Source organism: Penicillium macrosclerotiorum (genome assembly GCF_028827735.1).
Source record: "Penicillium macrosclerotiorum strain IBT 26536 chromosome Unknown utg000009l_segment0_segment0, whole genome shotgun sequence".
Taxonomy (NCBI): Eukaryota; Fungi; Ascomycota; class Eurotiomycetes; order Eurotiales; family Aspergillaceae; genus Penicillium; species Penicillium macrosclerotiorum.
In genome coordinates this window covers 150677-169952 of record NW_026643088.1, presented here as the reverse complement: position 1 = coordinate 169952, position 19276 = coordinate 150677, and the positions used below count along the sequence as shown (strand labels likewise).

The window sequence follows — 19276 nt, the reverse complement described above, 5'->3', positions numbered from 1 at the left end:
AAGAAAGGTTGGAAACGATGAAAAACCATATAGAGGCGCAAGGAAAAGAGGAAGAAGAAAAAAAGGGAAATCTTTTTGGGCAACCAGAAACATTGGAAAGGCGTTGATCATTACTCCTAGGGAATCAAATCTATGCTGCGTTCTCGCCGTCCTTAGACGGGGTTTTGGAGGGCCGGCGCTCGGAAGTAGCGGGCTGCGACTTGGTGAGCATCGGGGAGGTGGGGTTGGACGGGGGCGAAGTCGCCATGTTGTCGCGGTCTTCCAGACTGGCGAGAGCGCTAGAGAGGGTGACGGAGATGTTAGCAAATGGGATGCGGTGCGCTGAGAAGGAATTCGGAAGTGAGGTTGTACCTGAAAGCATTGATCGACGATGCGGCCTCCTTGTCCTCCTTCTTGCCGGCAGGAGGAGTACCAGTGCGGCTGCTGGCAGCGCTGTCATCGCTACCCCGGACCAGGTTACCACCAGGGCCAAGGTTCTTACGGCCGCTGCTGCTGCGGGATCCGAGCAGGCTGGACGGGCCGAAGGACATAGGCTGGTTGGTGTTGCGTGTGGCACGCAGACGGCGAAGATCGTCGCTGCCGACCTTGCTAGAGGCATAGTCGGGAGGAGGAGCCTGGTTACCATAGCCAAAACCGCGGGCATCACCACGGCCCATAGCCGGGCGGCCACCACCACCGCCACCGCCACCACGGCTAGCTTGCTGGCGTTGGCGCTCCATCTCGGCCTCAGCGTGCGCACGAGCAGCCTAGAGATTATGTAGTCAGCGATGACAGTCTGAAGATGAATTAACAGTGAACATAGAACTTTACCTCTTCACGAATTTGTTGGATAGTCTTAGGACCCTTGTCGGCATCCTTGGAGTTCCAACGCTTCTGGCGCAGATCAACAATATCCTGGAAGTGGGGCTCGAATCAGTTTCGGCTCAAAAATCATCAGGGGTATAGAGTAGCCATCAGCGGTTGACTCACCATCAACATGAACTTCAGACGGCTGGGGAGGCCAGGCATCTCCATCATGAGGTTGATACGAGCGAAGTAAGCGTCCATCATGGCAGGACCCTTCTCCGAGGCATCGAGACTGGCACCGATGGTGCGCAAGAGGTTGCACAAACTCTCAACCTCAGCCTCCTCAGGAATACCCTCGAAGTCGAGTAATCTCTTAGTACACTCGTGCATGATACTAGAAAAAAAAACAAGAGTTAGTTCTGGTGACTGGACAATGTTGCAAAAGAAAAGAGGCAGAAAGAATGCTTGGGTTGAGCATATTGAGAAAAGGGAGGCAGGACAAGGCACAAAAATAGATGGAAAATAAAAGAGACCGCCAAAACATACCGTTCCGTCAACATGCCAAGCTTGTACAGCTCACCAATGAACTTGACCAAACCAAGACCACGTCGCTTGGCAGCAGCAGCAATGTAGTACTCGTCGGACATCATAGCAATCTCCTCGGTCACGCCCTCAGGCTTGGGAGGTAGGTTGACTTTCCAACCACGCTCGAACTCTTCCTGACAGCGGTTGAGCAGGTACTTCCGGAAAAGCGAACCACCGGTGACTTGATTGATATGTGAATTAGTATCCAACTGCAAGTTCACAGCAGGTTCGGGGGTACTTACCAATGTTGCCATTCTTATCACGAATGTTCTCATCCTTGATCTCGGCGCTCATGCTCTCGAGCATGCTCTTACAGAATTTGGCGTACATCGGAGCCCAGTGAGCCTCGTCAGTAGCCTTCTCGAAAGTAAGCTGAATGACCTGGCGCAAGGTGCGGCCATCGGATTCATCCTTAGACTGAGACACAATCTCCAAAATCTGGGAAGCGATACGGTCGAATTTCTCGGGCGTCATCTTGTTCAGCGCGGCCTTGACCTTACGCTGCACAACATCGGGAGCCATATGGCCTTCTCCACCGGGGGCAGGGCCGGCAGGAGCCTGACCAATGCTGCGGGCTTTCCATCCACCAGCGGAGATCTGGAGAGCCTTTAGCTCCATACCCGCAGTGAGGGGCATGGACTTGTTGGTCTCCTCTTCCTTCTTAAGGCCACCCTTGCCGCCACGCTTGCTACCGGGGCCCTTGCTAGAGGTTCCACGAGGCATGTTGCCAATACCAGAAGAGCCAGAGCGGGGGGCATACCGCTGCCCATGCCACTCATACCAGGGCGCGAGGGGAATCCGAAGGGGTGAGAGCCACGGCCACCGAGAGGAGTGCTGACTTGAGGCATGGGACGGGACGGATGTTGAGCACCGAAGCTGCCCATAACAGTAGAGAAGCCACCAGGGATGCCCTTGTGGGAGGGGTTACGGTTGCCCAGGCCGGTATTGCGGGATGGAGTGCGGGAAGAGTCACTATCGCCAACAGTGTCGCGCACACGGGCATCCCAGTCGATAGAGATCTTGTCCTTGAATGTAGCCTGGAACTGAAGCAGGAAATCGCGATCATAATGGAAGCGGCGGCCAGCCGGGGCGCTGGTGTTTAATTCGCTGTTCGGCGCGGTGACCGAGGACGGATAGGTAACAGCACTGAGATCCTCCAGGAACTTCGCGTTTTGCAGCGACTTCATGGCTGCGCTGGGCTGCGGTGGCTCAGTAGGCTTGGGAGTATCAAGTTTCAGACCAGTCGGCTTCTTGGCGGTGGCACTGGCGGGCTTGGACGGAGGACCCATAGACATGTCAGATGAAACAGGAGTGGCAGCACCGCTGTCACCCGGGGTGGAGGCCTCTGTGGCAGCGAAACCACCCTTCTTGAGAGAGGCAAAGAGATCCTCACGCTCCTTACGACTAGATTCGTCCTCGCCGGAGTCACCCTTAGCACGGGCGGCTTCGCGGGCAAGCTCACGCTCCTCAGCCTCCTGCTCGGCCTTCTTCATGTTGGTCTCATAGGCTTCGCGTTCTTCACGCTCCTTGCGCTCGGCCTCCTCCTTCTTGGCCTGCTTCTTGCGATTGTAATCCTCTTCAGCGGCACGCTCCTTGGCCTCAATCTCGGCCATCTCACGCTCAATGGCGTCATAGTCGATCTCATCATCGTCTTGGATGGGCGCGGGGGCAGGAGCAGGAACAGGGGCAGGGGCCTTCTTGGGCTCCTCCACAGGAGCGGCCTTCTCCTTCAAGCTCAGATCTTCAAGAGCAGCACGAGCAGACTCGGTGGTGTCCTCCTTCTTGGGTTCCGCAGCCTTGGGTTCCGCAGCCTTGGGTTCCGCGGCCTTGGGTTCCGCGACCTTGGCCTTGTCGGCATTCTTGCGGGCGGCGGCTTCCTCAGCCTCGCGCTTTTGAGCAGCCTCATCCTCCTGAATCTTCTGGCGAACAGCATCCTTCAACTCCTGCTTCTTCTCCTCGTCGGTCTTGGCACCGCTAACCTTGCTGTCAGTGCGGGTGTGTTCAGCAGCGCTCGCGGTTCGGGGTGGCGGGGTCGAAGTGGGAGTGGCGACCTTCACGGGAGAAGGAGTGGCACGGGCCGGAGAGGCTGGGGTCTTTTCGAAAGTCTTGACAACACCGCTGCCCGGGTCCTTAATCACGATTGGGCTCTTCTTGTTGGAAGGAATGATGAAATTCGGCTTCGCAGGGGCAGGGCTGTTCGAGGATCTGCTATTAGTGTGAGCGTGACCAGGGCCTGCAGGAGCGGGTTGACCGAGACTCGAGCCAGGACGATCGGTGGAAACCTGGGACGGGGTGCGCGAGAGGGGAGTCGACTGCGGCGGCGGCTGAACGGGATATTGTCCTTGCATGTAGGGGGTCTGGGGGTTATAGGGCATGCCGGGCCGGGGCTGAGGCGACGGAGGGGTCATATACTGCATGTTGTAGGCGTTGCCGGGAGGATAGTAGCCATAGTTTGGATCGTAAGGGGGGTACGCCTGGTTGTTTTTCATGTATGTTAGCCAATAGTCGAACTGGCCGCTTTCCGGCGTCAAGTCCGGAAGGCGAGAGGGAGGGGGATTGAACGAGAAGACGCGGTTGTTCGTCCTGTTCTGTTTGCCATAATTGCCACGCCGGGCGGGTCTCGTGGGATGACGAGAGGAGGGAGGGTGTCTCACAGCTTGGGGACCCATGTGCTGCCCATAGCCGGTGTAGGGCTGGGGAGGCATCTGCGGATGGGCCATAGGGACTTGGTTCATTTGAGGAGTGGTGGGATGGGCGCTGGCGAGGGCCGGGCTCCGGTTCGCCTGGTGCGGCGAGTTAGGGAACGGGGGCATCGGGCGGCCTTGGTTAGGTCCGTGGTACTGAGGGCCCATGTTAGGTCCGCCACGGGGCTGGTTGGGAGTCTGGCGGAAACTCGGCCCTGGCGAGTAGGGCATCTGTCCCTGGTAGCCCGACTGAGAATATCCGCGACCACGACCACCCTGGTGAGGGTATCCGCCACGGCCAGGGCCGCTACCCATGTGGTTACTCATGTCGCTGTGAGTGGACTGAGAAGACTCGCGACGCAAGTGCTGGGAACCGGGGCCAAGGGGTGCCTGTGGTGGTGGGCGTATCAAGGTGAGCCAGCGGGTCCAAAAGAGGGGAGTGAAAGGCGACGCAAAAAAGAGAGACGGGGGGTTAGAGTTATGCGCGGTCGCGCGTGCCGCGCGCTACCATCCGCTATCGCGGCATACAGATCCCCCAATCAATTTTTTTCCTCCGTGGGTGCCAACAACAATAGCAACCCGCCACCAGTCTTTAAACCGAAAAGAAAAAAAAATCACTGTACTAAAAAGAAACCAAACTTACGTTGTTATCGCCCGAATCACCAAAGCTACCAAAGTTCGGCACGTTGCCTTGCGCCTGATAAGTTGATGGGGGAGGGCGACCACCGCTGGAGGCGGGTTGTGGGATTGGAGACGGAGAAGTCTGAGGCGAGGTGACACGCGGGTTCATAGACGGCGCCCCCAAACCAGACTGGGGCTGGGAGGAAGCGAGCACGGCAGGATTGCCCATGTTCGGAGAGCTCTGTTGGTTGGCGAAGCCGAACTGAAGGCTGTTGGGGCGACTGGCCGGCCCCCCGTTGGGCATGTATCCCGACGTTCCCGCCGAGGTGATGGTCACGGAGGGCTTCCGGGAGTGGTCACCCTGAGCTGCAGGCGCAGTCGGAGCACCGCCATTGACGATGGTCACACCGGACTGCTGGGGCTGTTGGGTTTGCATGGGTTTGCCGTTCACAGGAGATACGGAAGTCGACTTCCCATGTTGCGCCGAGCCACCCACGGTGACGGGAGCGGCGGTCGAGTCCGTCGCGGACTTCTTCGTCGCGTTGGCGTAGGACCTGGCTGGCGGAGCAGCAGCGGCCAGGGGGGAGGAGGAGGGCGGGTTGGTAGCGGTGCTCTGTCCTGGTTGAACGCCCGACTGAGGAGGGTTCGAGGTCATTAGACAGGTGGTGTCCACGTCAAAGGCGCAGAAGGGTGGACGAGGAGGTGAAATCGGAGTTTATTTTTAAGCGATGCCTGGTGACGGTGATGTCAAGTGGAAGAGGCTCGAACAAGGCCACATCCAAACCTGAGATCTGCGGGGGTGGGATTTTCGGACCCGGAGGTTAGAAAAGCAACCAAAAAGGGAAGAAAAGAGTCAAATCAACTGAATGAAATGACAACCAGCAAGCGCAGCAGGGGAAAATGCAGCGCCGTGGTCTTCCAGAGGGGGGGGTTGGAGGGAGTGGTGGAAGGGGGGTGGAGAGTTGGCACAAGAAGTGAGGTTGTGTGTGGGAAGGAGAAAAAATCCAGCTGGAAAAAAGTTGTTTCGGGAAGGGAAAAATTGGGTGGCAGCACAGCAACACGACTGAGGTGAACAAGGCGAAAAAGAGTAGCACTCACCACAAACAAAAAAGATTCACCGTCGGATTCTGGGAATCGGAGGGGAGGGTGAAGAAAGAAGAAAAGCAGGACGATGTTGTTGCTAGTGGTTGGAGGCGCGATTCCGAGCCCCGGAGCCCCAGTGACGAGGTATATAGGACTTCATTACTCCGCCACCCAGGACGACCATGCGCCCAGCTTGAAACACCCATGAGTCTACGTCAGATCAATGTACATCTATGGAACTGGAGATGGTCTTCCGATAAGGACTCTATCATTGCATGACCGATCTATAATCAATCTATGGGCCAACCATCCTGGCATCTCCGCGATGGGTTCTACGGGAGGAAGAATGCACGAACAATCGGAACCCGAAATGAACTAATCGACCATGGATCCTTTGGATTCTGGGGGGATTCTCTCTCCCTGTGAACCAAATAATTCCATTCCCAGTCATCTCAGGCTCTTTGTAGACGATTCCCCATTTGCCACTGCGATTGACGGGTAACAAAAAGTCCAACAAGGATTGCAACTCGTCAAAGATCGTAAATTGATTGGATGGTTTGAATGACGCATGGGAATGAGTCAGGAAACTAAAACGAAAGGATTCGTTCTAACTTGGCTATACTTACTAAACATCTGAAGTTTCAAAATTTACGACTTAGCTAGCTTGTTTCCTGTTTGATTTCTCTCGTACATTGGACGCAGAACAATGAATACAATGAATATTATAGATACTATAGATCAAGCCATTGAAACAGGAGTGGATCTATGGAATGGGCATATCCCTCGCAATCCAATAGTTTCTCAAGGGATAGCCATGCATTCTTGAGATCGGCTGTCCCCCATCGCCTTGCAGCCGCACCGTCTCGACGTGCATGGGGATTTCTTCCGATCGGATTGAGTCGGCCGCGACTCCACCCTCGGCTGTCGCCTGGAATGCAGGCCATCCGGTTTTCGATTTGACCCATTGCAGGCTAACTTCAAGACGGCCACTGACTTTTGATCATACATCATACGAAGTCAAAATCGAGGGAGCAAGGACCAAAAAAATAATAAAGAGACCTCAAATAGCAAATAGCTTGATTTCATGAACTCCCCATGCCTGAAAACCCGCTATCCCTGTGGCGCAAAGCAAAACAACAAAGAAAGGCCTGAAAAGACAAACTTCTATGTGAATTTTGTGGGTTCTGGTGGCTCTTGTGGATTCTTGGTCCTTCTCCTCGCCAGTACTCCATAGATCATTCTTGGTTTTTGCGAAGAGTCTAATCCACACAGCCTTTTAGTACCGATCATATCCGCTGGTGCGTGCGTGGTCGGGATTAGACGAGCCAGACGAGTCCTGGTCATTCCCAAGCCAGCCCGAGGCCCATCGACTGCTGGTCCGTCGCGTCCCGCTGCGGTTGCCCAGATCTTCATCGTCGACGACATCGAACGAGGTGTCACTGGGGTCCTTGCGCAGCGGCGCCCCATAGGCCAGGTCGTCCGTCTCAGGATCGTCGCGGCCCATCGCCTGCTCCTCACGAGCTAACGTAGAGCGGAGGAAATCCAAGACCTCGCGCTGGTGTGTGATATACTGTGCCTTCTCCGCGCCGGACATGGTTTGAAGCTGCTGTTGCAACAGGGTGCCACTGGCGGACATCTGCTCCTCCCGCACCTCGCGAGGCTTGCCCATCGAGGCCACAGACCCCAGGACGGATGCCAGCGCAGAGTACCAATCGTTGGAGGCGGCAGGGCTGCCTGTCGTCCCGGAGGCTCCAGCGATGGGGATCGCCGTGGGGATATTGAATCGCGAGAGCAGAGACTGTGCATACGCCGCCGGGCCAGAGGGAGGTGGTGGCGGGGCCGTCCGTTGTGGGGGAAGACCGAGAATTTTCTCTCGGATCAGATCGATGGCTTTGTAGAAGTATTGCAATCCTAGAGCTTTGGCCTGCTCGTGGCTACGGCCGATCAGCTCCTCAATCTCCCGCTCATGGTGAGTCAAAAACGGATCGACGTAGTCTTGATAGAGCAAACGGGCACCCTGGGTCTGTGGGAGGACAAGGTAGGCCATGAAAAAGAGGCGGATCCAGCTATAGAAGGGAAACCTAAGATGATCACACCGTCAGCGGCGGGCGTCGTTCCGAGAGGATCGTTGAGCCGCACCATCCGATAATAAAAACAGTCCAGGATTCCACCAGTAAGATGATGGAGAGTACCACCCAGTACATCAGCCATGGAGCCAGTTGGGAGGGGTCGGAAGAGCGCAGGGCCTTGTAGGAAGCGAAGATGGGGAAGAGGATGGTGATCACGGAGCTATGGGACACACGAATGTTAGCTTTGCAGTCTTCAAGAATCTGTCCGTCTAGCCTAATCGTGGCTTAGTCTCGATTTTACTTTTGCAAAAACTTACGACAACAAGTCGGCAAATATTCCAAACATGATGGCGGCAAAGGTATCGAGAAGCAAAGTTCAAGAGGGGTCAACAATCAGCGGTGGAGGATTAGGCAGCTCCCTCCGGCCGTGGGGCTGCTGCGTACTCAGCGGGTGAACAATGAGTCGAGCTAACAATGTCCCCAAGGAGCAGGCTATCACGTCTTCAAGTACTTTAGGAAGTGAAATGGCGAACAAGAAGACAAGTCGTGGAGTTGGGAGATCTGCAGAGAGCATGACCGCCTATTTTGGGGCGCCCCAGATCAGCCGCGATTCAACGGCTCGTCTTGACGTCACGCGAGACATCGCGGCAACGAACACAGCACGACTTGTTAGTTGCTCGACTATCGCGGGCTTCCTCTTCATGTTAACCTTCCCTCATTTTACGTCACGCCACATTCGAGCGGCCTCCGATCTACTGCAGTAGGACAGAGCGAGACTGGTGGAGCTTGAGAATCGGCCCAATCAGCCGATGTCCACCCAAGGTCTTTGCTTGCATGAACAGCCCGGATTCCCAGATCTTCTTCCGTCCTTCCACCCCTTTGCGTTCTGACATTTTTGTGAATACCCGGCATTATCATTATCAGACCCTTGTCTTCCAGCTTTGTGTTGGGCGCAACGATTGCAACTTTCTCTTCCCCGCTTCTGGTCCTTGAGCTTCCTCGGCGGGACTTCAGAACTAAACGATGTGCATCGCACTGATCTCAACTGCCCACCCGTCCTATTCATTAATTATTATCGATAACAGAGATGTGAGTGGCCATTCAGTTCTAATATAAACGAGAATTGCGCCGTACTGACTCCGTCCAGGAGTTCCTCCGACGACCAACTTCCTCGCCAGATTGGTGGCCGGAGCCCTTTTCGTATGTCCTCGGCTCACGCGACATGGCCAGATCCACGCATGGCACCTGGATGGGGGTCACCAAACAGGGCAAATTAGCTGTACTCACCAACTACCGTGAAGACAAAACCAGCGAGGCTATTGGGACGTATAGCCGTGGCCGGATTGTCAACAGCTGGCTGACTGGTGCCCCGGACGAGCAACAGTCCACCCAGAGCTTCGTGCAGGCGATGGTCGCCAGCCCGGAAGCCAAGCAAGTGGGCGGCTTCAGTTTATTGTGTGGACGGATCAATGAACCGCTGGCCATTATCTCAAACCGCTCCTCGGACATGGACCATATCACCTGGGTGGCCACGGAAAAGAACCAGACTCGCGGACTCAGCAATACCAACGTGGATGATCGGACATGGCCCAAGATCCTGGACGGAGAGATATTAATGCAAACGGCGATCAAGAAGCACATCCAAGAGGGAGAGGACGAGGATGGTTTGGTGGAACGTCTCCTCCAGGTACTTAATACAGACACTTTGCCGCGGCTGTCTGGAGCAGAGGTCACGGTTCATGATTACATCACAGAACTACGGAAGAGCATTTTTATCCCATGGATCAACCCTGATGGTGATGCCGCTCAAGCTGCGGAGACTATTGCCGCTGCCCAGATTGAGGACGAGGCGATGAAACCGCAGACGAATGGGGCTCTGGAACAGAGCTATATCTCTGGACCATATGGAACTCAGAAGCAGACCATTCTCCTGGCGCGGCCCGATGGTCGGGTGCGATACTTTGAGCGAACCCTTTACGGTGACTATGGGAAACCGGTGCCTCTCGGACAGGGCGATCGGTCCTTTGAGTTCAACATTGAACAATAATGATCGGTCGGACTCAGTAGGACTTCCCCAGAGCGATCGTGGCTCTTGATTTGCTTGGGTAGACTGTGACGGGTTATGAACGCGACAATGTTGTTCAAAGTCATGGAGGGTGAGGCAAAGCGAAAGACCCAGGGAGCCGAGGATAGATATTATTTTTTTTTTGCGTCTGCCTTGTCTCTCTGATGAGATTTGGGACTTCGATGTAATTGACATTCCCTATCACATCCGGAGACCCATCTTTAATATCCGTATCATTTAGCAAAGGAGCCTCCGAGCTGATTCGGGCCAAGCGCGCCGGTGTCCCTTCGCCGGCGGTCCTGCTCACCCTCCTAAACCTGCTAACGGACCGCTCGCGTTTCAGCTTAAGGGCCGCCCATCTACCCGGAGCCCTCCTGCGCTCGGCATCGCCCCCCAAAGGGAAATGACCGAGTCCACCGCCCCTGGACCGGATTAATTTCCTCTGGAGATTCCACTTATGGCTTGCAGTCTGGTATCACTTCGCGAAATGACCCTGAACCCCCGTGGATCCTGTGTCAATCAATGACTCCACATGGCCCCATCTCAAACTACCTGTCTAAGCGTGGCTGCACTGTGAGTGCTCAATTTCTAGTTCCCAATCCCTGCGTGTAGTGTGAGGGAGCCTGACAATGAAATTTAATTAACCTATGATCAGATCATGGCAGTTCCAGACCGTTCGTGCTGGTTCCAGTGGCCCTCAATCAAGCGCTGGTGGCTTTTCCCACCTCTATCCCCAATTGAGTAGATCCATCGTCCCGGAAGAACGCTTCTAGCCCATTCAATATGGATTCTAGGAGCAGACTCCACTGGTACTACTTTTATGAAAGGCTGGACAGATGCTGGCGGTGACCGTGTCTGAGAGGGTCTTGAATGACGAGCCCACATCGTGTATCGGATGCTTGGTAGCCTTAGCCGAGCAAAGGGTTTTTGATGCCCCCCGCTTTCCCTTATACTGAAACTATATAACGGTCGAGACGCCAGAACCCTGTTCTCTCCCTTCTCTTTCGTCGCTATCCTTCCTTTCCCTTCAGGCTTCAAGACTGGTTTCTTGATTTTCCTTCGTTCTTCCTTCGGGACTTTCCATTCTCTTTTACTCGACAAGCTCGACAGTCATTCTCTTTTCATCAACTCCATAACTTTCAACATGAAGTTCACCAACCTGATCCTCGCTGCTAGCGCTGCTAGCATTGCCACTGCCTACCCCAAGGGCCGGGATACCCTTCCTGCCAAGCGTAACGTTAAGGAAAAGCGTGCTTCCGGTTTCACCTGTAAGCTTTTTACCACCGCAGATCTCGTCTCAAGATATTCTGGGTTGCGGCATTATATGCCAAGTCGGCATTTCACGGGCCGGTATACTAATAGCTGTTAGGGGTTGGTGTCAGTGAATCTGGCGCTGAGTTTGGTTCGAACATTCCCGGTACTCTGGGCACCGACTACACTTGGCCGGTGACTTCCAAGATTGAGGTCCTGCGTAACAAAGGCATGAACATCTTCCGTGTTCCCTTCTTGATGGAGCGTCTGGTTCCTGATAGCATGACTGGTACTCCCGACTCGACTTACCTGGCGGCCCTGAAGTCTGTAAGGGACAATATCAAATATCCTGAAAAAGAATTGCAAGTGAAAGTACTGATGCCATAATCAATATAGACCGTCGAGTACATCACTGACAGTGGTGCATATGCTGTTCTGGACCCCCACAACTATGGCCGATAGTAAGCTACATAGGAGCCTTCTCATCTGCAGTTGATTTGGTGTTGACTTCTCCCCCAATAGCTCTGGCAGTATCATCACCTCCACCTCCGACTTTAAAACCTTCTGGACGACCGTCGCTTCTGAGTTTGCCTCCAACGATCTGGTTATTTTTGACACCAGTAAGATTTGATTCTATTGATATGCGTCCCATCCGATGAGAAATTAACTCTTGATTTTGTAGACAACGAGTACCATGACATGGACCAGACCCTGGTTCTCAACCTGAACCAGGCTGCCATTAACGGTATCCGTGCTGCTGGCGCCACCACGCAATATATCTTTGTTGAAGGCAACGCCTGGACTGGCGCTTGGTCCTGGACCGACAATAACGACAACTTGAAGGACCTGACAGACTCGGAGGACCTCATTGTCTACGAGATGCACCAGTACCTTGACTCTGATAGCTCCGGTACCTCTGAGACCTGCACTAGCACTACCATTGGCAAGGAGCGCCTCGAGTCCGCCACTACTTGGCTGAAGAACAACAACAAGAAGGGCTTCATCGGCGAGTTTGCCGGTGGCGTCAACTCTGACTGCGAGACTGCCGTCGAAGGCATGCTTTCCTACATGTCAGACAACAGCGATGTCTGGATGGGCGCCGAGTGGTGGGCTGCTGGTCCCTGGTGGGGAACTTACATGTACAGCCTGGAGCCCACTGACGGCCCCGCATACTCGACCTACCTCCCCATCCTGGAGAAGTATTTCGTCAGCAGCTCATCTTCCTCCTCGTCATCTTCATCGTCGTCTTCTTCTTCTTCCTCTTCGTCCTCCTCCTCTTCCACCTCTTCGTCCTCTTCGTCATCTTCGTCCTCCACTTCCACCTCCACCGTCGCCCAGCAGACCTCCGCCTCTGCCACCACCAGTATCGAGGTTATCAGCACGCCGAACTCCCAGGTCCAGGCCTCCAGCCCCGCCGTTGAGTCCACCAGCTCTTCAACCGCTGCCGTTGCTTCTGTCGCTCCCATCGAGACTGCTGCCGCTTCCCCATCTACCGCTGCCGTCTCCACTCCAGCCTCGAACCCGACCACTTTCGTCAGCGTCGCCTGCTCCGCCTCCTCGACCACCAGCGCCCCCACCGCCTCGGCTACCACTTCTACCAGCGGTGGTGTTGCAGCCCACTACTACCAGTGTGGCGGCATCAACTGGACCGGTGCGACTTCGTGCGAGAGCGGATACACCTGCGTGAAGCAGAACCCCTACTACTACCAGTGCGTCTAAAGATATATAAATTGGACGGCAGCGACGAGCCATAGAGCAGAGAAGATAAAAGGAGTGTGTGTCTGTGTTTCTGATCATGGATTGGTGATTAATTTTCTTCTTCTGGAGGCTTGACCTTCGCTTGTATACTTTTTTTCCATCTAAATTTCGATTCAGATATTTACAATTTACTTTCTTCCAAGCCATTTCTTCTTTTATTTGTGCTTAGGCTGCATATTGATACATGATTATTCGATATTTGAGGTGGGTCAGTGTGTAGGTGATCGTTTGATTGATTGGTTGTTTTCTACAAGCCATGGGCCAAGGGCTGTATCCCGAATTACCGGAGGAATTATAGCTCAAAGAAGACTCTTTCCTTACGCGGTTGACTTGCATATGCTTTTTCAGGTATCTGGCTTACATGGTGGACAGGGAACAATGGGCCGATGAGAAATGGAGGTATGTTGTGACAGATTGTCTCCCATAGCGAGTGGGGTCGTCTCAGTCACCGTGACTGTTCACAAAATCCCTTAGTCATTAGGACTCTAATACTAGTACGAAGTAGGACTATTAGTAGTCTGTGATAAGTTAACACCGCTTTTACAAAATTAGTGAAGGCGATAAATGGACCAACATGTGATATATCTGGTCCTTGGCGACTACTGGCTCCATCCAGTATTAAACTATGTAACTATTGTGGTAGGGGGATAAAATTTGTCTGCTAGCCCAGAGAGATATTTGAATTGAAAGACTTCGATTTTCAAAGTGTGATTGTGCCATGTATTCAAGGTAGGTAAGCTTCTTTTAAAGGTGGACTCAATTTGTCATTTTTGAGATTCGGTTCCCCACTTTCCAAGTTCAGAAATTTTAGGGTGATGTATCATCCCAGGCTCCGGTGCCTAATCAGTGGACTTGTCGTAGTGTCGGGTCCAACACTTGCTTCAAACCCGCCTAATGCCAGACTCAATCGTTTCCCTTGCATCTACGCTGCCATTACAAAATGGAATGTCTCTCCAAGCTCAAAAGACGCTTTGTCCGAACAAAACGACGGTCTGCGGAAAGAGCAGGGGAGAGCAAGCCTCAGGAAAAAGGAACAGGAACAACAACTGAGTCGAACGAGGTGGCTTCCGGGTCTTCCGGTACATCATCTACGACCGTGAAAAATATCACGACCCACCCCCAGCCCGCTGAGTCCTCCGCTGTTAGTACCAGCTTACCAGAATCAAACGAGCCACAAGATCAACAAGTAGGGGCCCAGGGGCCGCAGGTAGAACCACGCGTCAATCACGAAATCCGAGCCTATTTATGGACCCAAGCATTTCTTATTTTCGAGGAGAGAGACGGTAATCAGGAACTGGTCACAGCCTACAAAAACCATCTGGTCTCTTTGCAGGATGGCAGCCCGGCTAGTCTGGATTTCTCCCAACAAAATTCCGTCGAAGAAGCTGTGAAGAATCTGCTCGCCTATCGAGAGGGAAAGCAATGGAAAGTCACCATTCGCAACCACGATATCAAAATACGCTCGCAGGTAGAGAAGCTGGCCGAGTTTCTTCGTTGGTCGGATCCGCTCGTGAAGAATGCTCTCAGCCTTCAACCATACGCAGCGCTTGCCTGGTCGGGCGTCTCCTTGATTCTACCAGCGAGTCTCATCTTTCCTATAAGTTTAGGTGGTATCCAAACCTCGCTAACTGTAACTGTAAAAGCTTATAACCAGTGGCGTCACCCAGAACGCAGACATGCTAGAGGGCTTGAATTTCATTGGTGACATCCAGATGTACTGGCAAATCTGCGAGGATAATTACCTCAAGTCCGAACATCGGCGACACTATGAGCCACTGATCAAGCCCTTGGCCAAGCTTTACTCCTATATCATTGAGTATCAAGCTCGAGCTATACATCATCTAGCCAGTGCTCAACTGTCCCGTGCCTGGCAGAATGTTCAAGGCTCCAACTCCTGGGCCGAAAGGATCGAAAAGATTACCAAGATGGACAAAGAGTACCGCGATGGCTTTCTCTCGGTTGGTGAACAGTCAGAGATTCGAGAAAGTAGGAATAGTCAGCTACAAGAGATGGAAAAGGCACGAGTCGTCCAAGAAAGCATTCTGCGGCAAATGCAAGAAGACAGACAAGATGAGAAGGAAGCAAGCCTGCTTCAAGCACTAGCCGCCACGGCTGGTGATTACAAGCGATACAAAGATATCAACCCCGATAGGGTTCCTGGCACCTGCGAGTGGTTCCTGAACGATGAAAGGTTTAGCAATTGGCGTGATGGCATTTCCAATCTCCTCTGGGTCTCAGCAGGCCCTGGACGCGGCAAGTCTGTCTTATCCCGATCTCTGATTGATGAAGGGCACTTGAGTTCGCTCACCACCATTTCAATCCCGCCATCGAGCACTTCGCAAGAAATTCAGGTCACTGTCATTTATTTCTTCTTCAAGGAAGGCGGTGATGGCAATATGGACGCTAATCATGCTCTATGCGCCCTATTGCACCAGCTGTTCACCTCCCCGTCCGCTTCAAGTCTGATTAAATATGGACTTCAGAGCCATAAAGAAAATGGCAATTCTCTGACTGCAAAATTCTCCAACTTGTGGCACATCTTGCTGAAATGTAGCGCTGCACCAGAAGCCGGTGAAATAGTCTGTGTGCTAGATGCATTGGATGAATGCAAGGAACACAACAGGCTCACGTTCATCAACACGCTGAAAGAGTTTTATTGCACAGACCATCCGCTGCCCACCTCCAAGCTCAAGTTTTTCATTACAAGTCGTCCATATCATGACTTGGAACACTCGTTTGAGAGCTTCCCAGCCATTTCAACCTATCTTCGGCTCGATGGTGATGAAAAGAGTGAGCAAATTGGCCAAGAGATCAACCTCGTGATAGACGCTCGGGTGAACAAAGTGACTGAGGGTTTTAAAGAGAGCGATCGTCGACTTATCACAGACCGTCTCAAGAGCATGGAGAACCGCACATATCTCTGGCTACATCTGACACTTGATATTATCGAGAAAGAGCGCACCGAATACAGCCGAGCTTCGGACGTGGAGAGGCTCTTATCCCATCTACCCACCCAAATTTCCGACGCATATGAAAGAATCTTGAGTCGGAGTACCAACAAATCACGAACCAAGATCCTCCTCCAGCTGATGTTGGCTGCTCAGCAGCCTCTGACCCTTGATCAGGCAAATGCGGCCCTAACTCTGGCTCTCCGGGAATCCAGACCGAAATCGCTCGAGGCACTTGAAGATGAAATGTGGCCAAGAAAACAATTTAAGAAAATCGTCACCAATCTCTGCGGCCTGTTCGTCAGTGTGTACGACTCCAAGCTCTCATTCATCCACCAGACAGCTAGGGACTTCCTCATGATACCCAATCAAGGAGGTGAGAAAGGAGCATGGAAAGGTGACTTCAATCTACCACAGTCCAACGACACAATTCTATGTGTATGTGTCCAGTACTTATTGCTTCCCGGCTTGAAATGGTATGATAATGGCTTGAAAGGGTATGTTTATGGCAACGACAGCGACAACGACAGCGACAACGACAGCGACAACGACAGCGACAACGACCATGACCACGGCAGCGACAATGACGTTGGCAATCCCTCTTTTCTGCAGTATGCGGCTCGAAACTGGCCTTTGCATCTCGATCTTCAGAACGACGCGCTTGCTGAGCAGTTCATCGAGGATGTGCGCACATTGTGTGATCTTTCCAAATACCCTGCACGCGTCTGGATATCCATTTATGCCGAAGGTGACCTCAACGAAAACCAGTTGGAGAAATCCAACATGATTTCTGTGGCGAGTGCGCTTGGCATAACACAGGTCGTCATGTTGCTGCTCAATCAAGGAATAGATGTCAACTACCGAGATGAGAATTACGGTACAACGCTTCAAATAGCATCGGCGAACGGCTACGAAGATATTTTAAAGATACTGCTAGCCCGTGGTGCTGATATCAACATTCAAAGTGGCAAGTATGGTACCGCACTACAGGCAGCATCGGTAATGGCCCACAAAGACATTGTCAAGATACTACTGGACCATGGCGCCGATGTCAACATTCAAGGGGGCAGGTATGATACCGCACTGCAGGCAGCATCGGTAAAGGACCACAAAGACATTGTCAAGATGCTACTGGACCATGGCGCCGATGTCAACATTCAAGGGGGCAGGTATGATACCGCACTGCAGGCAGCATCAGTAAAGGACCACAAAGACATTGTCAAGATGCTACTGGACCATGGCGCCGATGTCAACATTCAAGGGGGCAGGTATGATACCGCACTGCAGGCAGCATCGGTAGTAGGACACAAAAACATTGTCAAGATACTACTGGACCATGGCGCCGATGTCAACATTCAAGGGGGCAAGTATGGTACTGCACTGCAGGCGATATCAAGTAATGTGATGAGAGAAGTGCAGTATGTTGGCGGTGAAAAGGATATCGACATGCTAATGTCCCTTAATGCCGATGTCTTTATTCTGAAAACCTGTTATGCAATTCCGGCCTCATCGGTCTGGTATAAGCAAAAGATTGTCAAGATGCTGCTGGATCATGGTGCCGATGTCAATATTCAAGGTGGCATTCATGGTACAGCGCTTCAGGCAGCGTTGTTCAGAGACAATCAAATTACTGTGAAGATGCTGTTGGACCATGGTGCCGATCCCTCTATCGGTCGATCACCAAACACACCGCCCGAGGCTGAATCAAGCGAGGAAAGCAGTATCATGGATTTCTGATTTTTATCTCACCTTTTCGGGTACTCGTCTTCTATTTGAATACTGGTTAAGACGGAAGACTGTTTGCACTTTCAATTCTCCCCTATATGAGAAAAATACAAATTAGGAAGAAGAAGAAATCAACTAGGTAATCTCCCCACAGGGGAACAGAAATAAATACCTGAGTATCGAGAAAGTCTATATATTGAACCAGGGTCCTCGCAGTCAAGCCAGATTTATAATAGATAGCATATCATCATGATGCAGAGAAATTGCAAAATACGTGGCCAGGCAGGGTGAATCCTGGTGTCTTGGAAAGAAAGTTGACGGAGAAGTGTCAAGCACCGGTGGACCTCCTGGCTTCGCTCAGAGCAGGCTCCATTGGATGAATGTGAGCAGATGAACTTGTCCTCCCAGTCTATATTCAAAAGTCTGTCCTTCTCCATCTCGTTGGCTGGACTGTGGTGGTTGTGTCGTCCTCGCTGCGTTGATCCTCATTACAGCAGATCAAAATATAGGCCACCTCGCAACTAGTAATGACCGCAGCTTCAAAGCTTCTCAACCGATCAGAAGGTAGTCGACTATATCGTTCATATGTGAATTTAAGTCGATGGGCTGCGGTTCTTTGCCGACAAGTCAGGTCCTGTATCTGAATTCACAAAATGTATGGCAATACTATCGACGAATCAGCGTATGAGGCTGGTATGATAGTCTTTTCATTCTTCTGGGGAGTCCAGTATTTCTAATCAGCCAACAGCTCTCCATTGTCAGATTATACACGATTCTACCTACTGACTTGCGCCCAGCTGCGGTGCAGCTTCTGCGCCACAGTTTGACTGTTCAGCTGGGGGTCCAGCTCTGGAAGGTCGTGTACCGACAAGACTTTCGCGTAACCCTGGCGAAATGTCCCAGCGAGCCATGCGAAACTAGCGCGCTTCCAGAAGCCACTGAAGGGCTCTGGTGTCGCAGGCTTTGCTGTAGTCGCCGTGAGACTAGACCGTTTTTCTGTGGATTCGATCACCATCGAAAGCAGAGTGAAGCCAAAGCCCAATGTAAAGGGGGTCGCCGCGTTGGTCACGGTGGGAATGAGCCCTAGCGTTCTAATACGAGCCAATCCCCAGTAGCGACTGAGCTGACAAGAAGATCACAATCAGTGTTGAGGGTCGAATCGATCGACAATGGTGGATATACGAGAGGACGGCGGCGCTGGCGATAGCGACCAGCTCCAGCACGTCTGCTGGCAGCGAGATTTCGTTGTGTAACCCGAGTGACCGCAACTGTCGTATGAGGACAAAAGCGAGTTGGCATGCAAAAAGGGCACCGAGAACTCCCTGAACTCCCTGTAAAAATCACCAATGGCTCGTCAATCAGGTTCAAGGTACTTGCGTGCACGACTCAACTCACCAGCTTACAACCTAGTAGGGCCGATCGCTGAACTCGGCGGGGCTCGTTCCGTAGCAGCCACAATTCAAAGGGGAAAATTAAAAGAAATAATGCGGCCGGTAAGCACGCAAAAAACACGTCCATCGAATAGATAGTGAAGTCAAAGGCGCGACAGGCGATGCTGACTCTGGGGCCAAACATAGCATCTGCCGCCCCTGTGTAGGCCGTCATCTTCCCTTGCTGAAAGACCTGGTGTTTATTCCTGGCTACGTTTTCCTAGCGGGGGATAAAGTGAAGGGGGAGCTTATTTGGCCTTGCCATTTCTTA

General features: G+C 52.6%; 7 protein-coding genes across 7 annotated transcripts; 4 read left to right on the top strand and 3 right to left on the bottom strand.

Annotated features, from left to right (window-relative positions):
- Positions 1 to 130: 130 nt before the first annotated feature.
- On the bottom strand, positions 131 to 5331 carry N7462_009233 (putative eukaryotic translation initiation factor subunit eIF-4F; the record flags this gene model as incomplete). The annotated part of the gene is made up of 8 exons (XM_057080947.1): positions 131 to 278; positions 352 to 746; positions 811 to 894; positions 970 to 1180; positions 1333 to 1552; positions 1614 to 2070; positions 2106 to 4445; positions 4699 to 5331. The coding sequence occupies 8 exons, from the start codon at positions 5329 to 5331 to the stop codon at positions 131 to 133; spliced, it is 4488 nt and encodes a 1495-aa protein (XP_056929784.1).
- A 1704-nt stretch (positions 5332 to 7035) lies between these two features.
- N7462_009232 (HVA22/TB2/DP1 family protein) lies at positions 7036 to 8174 on the bottom strand (the record flags this gene model as incomplete). The annotated part of the gene is made up of 3 exons (XM_057080946.1): positions 7036 to 7840; positions 7899 to 8048; positions 8146 to 8174. 3 exons carry the CDS (start codon positions 8172 to 8174, stop codon positions 7036 to 7038), a joined length of 984 nt encoding a protein of 327 aa, XP_056929783.1.
- A 112-nt stretch (positions 8175 to 8286) lies between these two features.
- N7462_009231 (uncharacterized protein) lies at positions 8287 to 8592 on the top strand (the record flags this gene model as incomplete). Its single annotated transcript, XM_057080945.1, has 1 exon — positions 8287 to 8592. One exon carries the CDS (start codon positions 8287 to 8289, stop codon positions 8590 to 8592), a length of 306 nt encoding a protein of 101 aa, XP_056929782.1.
- A 259-nt stretch (positions 8593 to 8851) lies between these two features.
- N7462_009230 (NRDE family protein) lies at positions 8852 to 9875 on the top strand (the record flags this gene model as incomplete). Its single annotated transcript, XM_057080944.1, has 2 exons — positions 8852 to 8917; positions 8976 to 9875. The coding sequence occupies 2 exons, from the start codon at positions 8852 to 8854 to the stop codon at positions 9873 to 9875; spliced, it is 966 nt and encodes a 321-aa protein (XP_056929781.1).
- Positions 9876 to 11037: 1162 nt separating this feature from the next.
- On the top strand, positions 11038 to 12863 carry egl3 (putative extracellular endoglucanase/cellulase; the record flags this gene model as incomplete). Its single annotated transcript, XM_057080943.1, has 5 exons — positions 11038 to 11161; positions 11263 to 11471; positions 11541 to 11605; positions 11667 to 11764; positions 11827 to 12863. The coding sequence occupies 5 exons, from the start codon at positions 11038 to 11040 to the stop codon at positions 12861 to 12863; spliced, it is 1533 nt and encodes a 510-aa protein (XP_056929780.1).
- A 979-nt stretch (positions 12864 to 13842) lies between these two features.
- On the top strand, positions 13843 to 17587 carry N7462_009228 (uncharacterized protein; the record flags this gene model as incomplete). The annotated part of the gene is made up of 2 exons (XM_057080942.1): positions 13843 to 14463; positions 14546 to 17587. The coding sequence occupies 2 exons, from the start codon at positions 13843 to 13845 to the stop codon at positions 17585 to 17587; spliced, it is 3663 nt and encodes a 1220-aa protein (XP_056929779.1).
- A 763-nt stretch (positions 17588 to 18350) lies between these two features.
- N7462_009227 (ABC transporter integral membrane type 1) lies at positions 18351 to 19180 on the bottom strand (the record flags this gene model as incomplete). Its single annotated transcript, XM_057080941.1, has 2 exons — positions 18351 to 18698; positions 18971 to 19180. The coding sequence occupies 2 exons, from the start codon at positions 19178 to 19180 to the stop codon at positions 18351 to 18353; spliced, it is 558 nt and encodes a 185-aa protein (XP_056929778.1).
- Positions 19181 to 19276: the final 96 nt, after the last annotated feature.